The following is a 7,633-nucleotide window of genomic DNA, read 5'->3' as shown; positions in this document are numbered from 1 at the left end:
TCCTGGAAGAATGGTGAGTGATTTGATGATATGCACTAAGCCCAACCAGCTAGTCTGTAGTATATGGCTGTAGTCTTGAATAATTGGTGATCAATGCTTAGTGTCATGCCATTGACAACATTTATAACTGGACATTTCTAGCTGTAACTCTACGACACCTTTATATTTATTGCCAAAGGTCACATTGATAATATAAGATCAGATTGAAATAAAGAGTAATATATTCTTTATATACAGAATCCACTATCAGTGGTTAGTATCATTTCCTATGTCATTTTGACCTGTTTTAGCTTGCACTGTGAATGTAAGCATTCACAAACTTTCATATGAATTTCTTCCACAAGTTTATTGTAGCGTTTCAGCTTGTCAGCGCAACTATATAATATAAACCAAAAACTATAGCTTATTTATTAAGCCAGAAAATGTTGAATGTGAAGTCTGAAATAATTCATGACCCCCTGTCACATTTGAATAAGGGCTGAAGACCAGAGTTCTTTCTGGCTGCATTTGATGAGAAACCCTCTCTCCTTATTACTCAATTTGTCTTGGCTGCTCAGTCATGTGAAAATACTTTACTTGTTGAACTTTAAATAGAAAATAGACCTCAAAGAAGCCCTTTTGCTTATCAGTTACATTCTACATGCTGAGAAGTCAAAATGTGCAGCCAAACCTCGAGGAGATCTTGGAAGAAACATTGTGGATATATATCCACAGAGAGACAATATGTACATATTCAAAATGAGAGAAACAGATTGGAAAACCACATACAGTTGTGAGCTCTGTTTTACCTCCTCATTCGTAGGATTTGAGCATTTGGAACTGGCCATTTTTCAGATTAGTGCAATGCATGATATGTCGCGAAAGAAATCGGGATCGACCAAAATCCGCACAGTCATATAGATGTCCCCCTGGAGCGTAGCAGCTACACCTCATTAAACATTTTCAGCAAGAAACCAATAAAACTGCATTGTTCTCAAAGGAGACATTCCAGACTCTTGACCCTTGTATGGTTGCATACTCTAAGCTCACCCTAATGCTTTCTCTTGAAAAACAATCCCTACCTAAAAGCAGGTTTCAGCAGTGTTCAGCTCAAACTGTGAGCCCCAAGCAAAGCTTTCCATATTTCACCCAGTGTAAAGCTACATTGTGCTCCTTTAGATTCTCACAGGAAGCGTTTTTCACCCTTCATGCCTTATCCTTCCCCCCTCCAACCTCCTCCACTGACCAGTCTGTTTGTGAGAAAAGTTAGCAGCCCCCTCATCTACTATCCATTACTCCCCACAGGCCAGCAGTGTAACACTCCAGTGCTTCCGTTCCCCTATAGCCTCCACCCCTCAACAACCCAAAATGCTCCAGTACATCATTGTGTCCCATTCTCCCGACCTCCAAACACTCCGTCACAGGCTGCTGCATGCCCTTGTCCTCTCAGAACCTCGCTAACCCAGGTTCCTCTCTCTGTCTCTCTCCTTCTCACTGTGCATGTGACTGTGTCTGCTGTGACTGACCAGGGCTTAAAAGGAAACCTGGGGGAGAAGGTAAGTGCAGGATGTCGGCCTGCATGTGCAGAATTGAGACTCTCTCTCTCACTTTGGGTGTTGATGAGGGTGGGGGGACGACCCAAACCTATTGCACAAATTGTGCAGGTATCGTGATTTATATCAGGAAGGCTTTGGGCTTTATTTTGAACGGCCTTGGGGGTCACATTCGGAAGACGTTTCCCACAATGCTTGGATTACCTGTGTTTATTCTTGGAGCGCTCTGAAGTTTTAAGACTCCCCACTCTAGACAAAGAGATGTTTGGAATGGAGCAGCCTACGAAACCCTACCACTTCAAGACGCATCCAAAACTATCTAAAAGTTGTGTAGTCACTGGATGTGTCCTTGAGCCTGTATTTGGTATGAGTGAGCACTCTATACTGGATTTAGTGCATTGAGCTTCAGTTCCTGTTGTGGCAAATGTGGTTTGAGCCGTTCTTAAACCAGTCCCTTTTGGCAGCTGTGCTCAGTGTTTGCACAAGCCAGCAGTTCTGCGGCCTCCCTTCATCAAGCTGGAATGATATGTAATGTCTGAGGCCGAACAAGCAATGTGAGGAGAAACATGTTCCTCATCCTTCACCATCACAGAAAAGTAGTGAAACTTCTGGATGGTTACCCTCACTTGCCAGCAAAACACTGGGGCTCTAAAGAACTTGGAAAGGAAATAAATAGTGATGTGACCACTGAGCCGACAAGTAGAGAAGCAGACAATATACGACCTTGGAAAGACCCACCAAATTCTCGTCCAGAATAATCAGTGGGCTTCCCTCCTTGTTTATCCCCTCTTTTTAAATGTGGTCATGTTTTACCTTCCAGCAAGGGCTTCAAGTCTTGACCCAACAAATTTTGGGTGAAGAACTTCACTTCATTAGATATCAAAACAAACCCCCTCAAGATGAATGGGCACGCGAGCCCTGAAACTGGCAGCCTTAGCGCTTCAGTTCTCGAGCAAATAAATTCAGTTGAATCTTAATTGGTTGCGTTGGAAAGCTCAAGCCGAAAATCAGGCGAATTGGTGATTGATTGGTTGAACTTTGCAAGAACTGCAGAACTTGAGACTGTGTATTCTTTACACAGAAAGGATTACTTGTTGAACGAAATGAAATCTGTGAAGATCGTATCATTCATTAGTAAGTCCAATCCTTAAATATCAGCAGAATTTGCTCCTGCTTTGGCTGATTGTATTTGGACTCTTTGTCCTGTACCCATTTCTAGCTGCCAAATGCTTGTAATGTAAGCCTATTCAAAGGGATATTTCTAGATCTTCGGTTGTCCGCTGCAAAGTTCTGTGGGTAACCATAAACCTTGGGGCAAAGCTTAGGAGTCCTTTCCTTCTCCACAACCTGAAAATCAGTTTCATACGTCACCCTTGTCATGCCCCAGTAACCTTTGTAGGTGATTAAAAAAAGTGTTAAAACAAATACATCTCTATCCTGTGATAAAGTGGAATCGAACCAGAAAAATAAAAAATTGTTCACAATTTGATGGATGGCTGGGTCATCAAAGGTGTCTTCCTGATAGGGTTTCACATGAGAGAGCTAATTAGGGAAAGTGCTGGAAACCCGAGAGCTTTCCTGTCTGACCACAGAGCGTTGCGGGATTGCGCTTGGATGTTTGGTGCAGTGCTGCGGACAGGCCGACACCGTGCAAATCACCTAGTTTGCGCCAGATAACCAGCCTGCTGGGCCGATTGCTGTTTGCTCAGCAGTGATCCCTGACCCTCTCAACTCGCTGTCAAGACGTAAACTACGACCCTGAAATGAGAACCAGGGTCTGCTGACATTTTACTTACAGACCGAAATACCGTGTTCACCTCTGAGCCACATGCAAGCACTCTCTGTGAGGCGGCTTAGCAAAAGAGTTATGTTAAACAGATGCTACAGGGTGTTTCAGAAAAGGTTTTTCTATTCTGCAGATACAATATATTCACTTATACGTTTGGCTTTGTGTACTAGGTGTAGTTTAATGGATATCATTCTGTCGCTTTTCTGTCAGTTCCTCTCCTCACTGTCTTTCTACCTCTCTATCTGTCCGTAGGGAGCGCCAGGAGAGCCAGGTCTGTCTATCATTGGCTGGAAACCCGAGAGCTTTCCTGTCTGACCACAGAGCGTTGCGGGATTGCGCTTGGATGTTTGGTGCAGTGCTGCGGACAGGCCGACACCGTGCAAATCACCTAGTTTGCGCCAGATAACCAGCCTGCTGGGCCGATTGCTGTTTGCTCAGCAGTGATCCCTGACCCTCTCAACTCGCTGTCAAGACGTAAACTACGACCCTGAAATGAGAACCAGGGTCTGCTGACATTTTACTTACAGACCGAAATACCGTGTTCACCTCTGAGCCACATGCAAGCACTCTCTGTGAGGCGGCTTAGCAAAAGAGTTATGTTAAACAGATGCTACAGGGTGTTTCAGAAAAGGTTTTTCTATTCTGCAGATACAATATATTCACTTATACGTTTGGCTTTGTGTACTAGGTGTAGTTTAATGGATATCATTCTGTCGCTTTTCTGTCAGTTCCTCTCCTCACTGTCTTTCTACCTCTCTATCTGTCCGTAGGGAGCGCCAGGAGAGCCAGGTCTGTCTATCATTGGCCCACGAGGACCTCCTGTAAGTGTTTGCTCTGTCACTGCTAAAACTCTTCATCATCTCCTTCTAATGTCAGGTCTCCAGAGTAGATACAGGTCATAGTGCAGATTTTTAGCAGCTTTTGGCCTCAATCCTTTTATGATTCCAGGGGTTCTTGGCAAAGGTTTCTTCTATTGTTTTTCTTCCCGCACTTAACTTACAGACCACCCCAAAATGAGCGTGGTGTAAGATAGATAAGCAGGATCAGTGTCATCCAGCACACTACTGTATGTGGAGCAAATCCAACAAATCTCTGCTAATCAAGACCCAATCTCTAATATGCACAAACAGGACAGGAATCCCGCAGCAGCTTGTATGGAAGCACTTACACTTCATCAGAGTATTTCGGGGCTGCGACTCCCACGTAATGACGCCAATTTGGAATCTCATCTTCATTAGCTAGAAGGAATGAAAACATCCCAGCCCTTGTCATTATAATCCAGACATTAGACGTGCAGATTGCGCTGTATCTGTTAATGAGTGGTCAGCCATCAGGCGAAATGGGGCTTGTCACCAAACTGGCACTCTTTCCCTTTCCACGCATTCCACCCAGTAAGACAAAAACGCCATGTTACGCCGTCAGAAGTGCAATTTCCTTGCTGATTATGCCGTGCATAGCCTGTGGTTTCCCCATTTATCCCTACACACTGTTATGGGAGGGCCTTCAGACTGTATAGACATCTGTTTTTCTGCTTGCTGATTATACACTTCTCTATACCTCTGACCCATTACCTCTAATAAGGCATAAGGAGTGGACATCAGGCATAGAGAAATGGTGACAGGGAGAAGTTTCATTGAAGGGAATCTCTTCAGCAGATGAGCTGAGAGCATAGGCTTTGTCCTCACCTCCAAAAGGGTCACAGAGGTTGATTTGAGGCAGAAGTGTGGAGAGGCCAGCGGAAATGACCAGTTTCTTTCTCACACATAAGTGAGGCAGTTAGGGAATAGACAAGAGGGATCATTAGATGATGTATTGAGTTGTCATTAGATCTACAGTTACTGTCCTGGCTGATCAGGTGGGGGACATGGTTTCATATCTTAAAACTGAAAGTACAACAAAATACAAGCTATGTAGTTTGACAGGTCTAAAAAATACATTTTGCTAAATCCATTTTTTTTTCTTTGGATTGATTAGCATTCCTGGACCCCAGTTTGAAAACCCCTGGCTTAGGTTGTCAAGTATCTTTTGTTGTATTTGTCATGTTTTGTTCAAGATACACTTTGAAAAATTGTGTCTGTCCTGAAAACAACTGAAAAGCGATATTTAATATCGGTTTAATTTCCAAGATCAGACTGCAGTCAGGAAATTGATGTTGTATCACTCCTGAAGAATGTTATGTATTGCGGCCATAGTGGATTTTTGGTTTAGAGGAGTTCTTTTGAGTAGACTAGGCTTGTTTTCTGTTACTTTTTATTACACTTTCATGCCAACAAAATGAGTGTTGTCAAGTCTGTTTCGGGTAATTCTGAGGGGGCACATGCTGCTACTTCCATTACTCCAGACCTTTAGGTTCCGAAGGCAGAGAAAATCAACCATGTTCCAATAACTACCTGAGACCCAGACACACAATCCCCTTCATTAGCTCAGTTCACCTCTTCCTTGTAATTTTCTCTCAGGTCGCTCCAACGCAGTCCTTTTTTGCCAGGCATATTGAATGACTTCCTCTTTTCCCAAGGGCTACTAAACTTTTTTCAGGAAAGCAGACTTGGTATTGTTTACAGGAGAATGTAGCACTAATCATTACTGACATTTACTTATTTAATTTGTTAGCCTTGTCTCATTTGCTCTCACGTACTGAATAAGGACAACTCTTTAATGTTTTTCAGTTAGTTCCCGTGTTGAATTTCTGTCGGTGTCCCACAGTTTTTAGAGCTTTATTTGTCTTTGTCTCCTCATCCCACACAAAGTGCTTCCTACTGAGCAGGAAGGCTTCTGTCCTTCAACCTCAATTACGACACAACTGAGTTTGGAGGAACAATACTGCGTCTCTCAACACAGACCTCCTTTCATCGAGTTCACATAATCCTCATGTTTTTCGTATAGAAAATAACTCCTCTTCTTTTTTCTTTCTGTCTCCCCTCAGGGACAGCCCGGTACTAGAGGATTTCCAGGCTTTCCAGTAAGTGACTTTTTGTCTGAAGCCAATTGGACAAACTTGTGTAGCGTTTCTGTGTGAGTTTATAAAAGCCATCAATTAGCCACTGCTTCTGTGGCCCTTATTTAATGGATGCATGTGGAAATGACTCAAGGAAGTGAGAAAAAAAAACATACAGTAGACTTGTGCAGCTGTCATTCTAGAAGTTGGATAATGTGAGATTAGGCACTGTAAGGTTTAAAAATGTCCTAGGACCCTTTCTATGGGTATTCTACAGGATGTTAAAGTCCTTTAAGGTGTTTATTACCCTGCATGATCACTGATCTGCTGGACACATTTGGTACATAGTGTTAAAATACAGTGTTTCTAGTGAGTCAGTATACTTCACCATGCTTTGGCCTGACCTTCAAGGAAATACATTTTTTCCATAAACATGGTCATATTAGCTACTAGTCTACTAGTCTAGACAGGAGAATTAGAGCTGTTTTGTGCCTTCACAGTGTCGCCAATATGTTCTCCCACTTTTTTTCCAGGGCCCCATTGGCTTGGACGGGAAACCTGTGAGTTTTGCTTCATTCCTTACGAATGTTTGAGTAATTGACACTCGCACAGGTTTGGAACCTCCGAACCCTTGTACCAAATTATTTGGCAGTAATTGATAATTGACGGTCATTTTGGCAATGAAGAGGATAATTATGGTAATAATAATTATGTTAATTATTGTAATAAATTCACTATTGTTGCCATCATGACATACTATAAGAACATAAAGAATGGAGTGAATTGTACTACCTAAAACGATTAAAGAGAATGGATATTTTTCTTTTGCCAAACCTTTTTTATTTATTTATTTTTTTTACTTCACAGGGACAGAATGGTCCAAAAGGTGATATGGTAAGCAATTTCATTACCATTTAAAAATTTTTAGCCATTGTTAACTGGCTTTAGAGGTGCAGTGCAAAAACAATTTCCAATGAATGTGATCTTAAGAAAATACATAACCTTGGCTGGAATTAATCGAAGTGTTAAAATACAAATCTAAAGACTTTTAGTTTAAAAGGACACACATAATGAGATCTGTCATGTTTGCTTTCGCTAATGAAATACTTTTGGAATAAAAACCATCTGTCATAAAGAGAAATATGTAAAAAAGTAAAACATATCATAAAGAGTAATTTGTCAGTGTCTATAAAACTCACCAGTTGAGCCATTTGTTTTTTTTAAGATGGCTTGTTACAGTGATGTTTATCTAGGCTGTAAGCATGGCCATATAAATTCACAAGAACAACACTTGTAGTTTGATTTATAGGTAGAGTTACTAAACGGCAGTGTGCATCTGTGTGTGTGTGTGTGTGTGTGTGTGTGTGTGTGTGTGTG

At 41.9% G+C, this 7,633-nt stretch overlaps 1 protein-coding gene across 1 annotated transcript in view; it reads left to right on the top strand.

Annotated features, from left to right (window-relative positions):
• Nucleotides 1-7,633, top strand: part of LOC107699278 (collagen alpha-1(XIII) chain-like) — a 103,897-nt gene that overhangs the window by 55,256 nt on the left and 41,008 nt on the right. The window contains exons 5-10 of the mRNA XM_016500490.1: nt 980-1,004; nt 1,102-1,535; nt 4,092-4,142; nt 6,245-6,280; nt 6,790-6,816; nt 7,124-7,150. Coding sequence (XP_016355976.1) covers nt 980-1,004; nt 1,102-1,535; nt 4,092-4,142; nt 6,245-6,280; nt 6,790-6,816; nt 7,124-7,150 — 600 coding nt within the window. The remainder of the gene's footprint in view (nt 1-979; nt 1,005-1,101; nt 1,536-4,091; nt 4,143-6,244; nt 6,281-6,789; nt 6,817-7,123; nt 7,151-7,633) is intronic.

This window comes from Sinocyclocheilus anshuiensis, unplaced genomic scaffold (genome assembly GCF_001515605.1).
Source record: "Sinocyclocheilus anshuiensis isolate Anshui unplaced genomic scaffold, SAMN03320099.WGS_v1.1 scaffold450, whole genome shotgun sequence".
NCBI lineage: Eukaryota > Metazoa > Chordata > Actinopteri > Cypriniformes > Cyprinidae > Sinocyclocheilus > Sinocyclocheilus anshuiensis.
The sequence above is the reverse complement of the archived record's forward strand: the minus strand, read 5'-3'. Positions and strand labels throughout refer to the sequence as shown.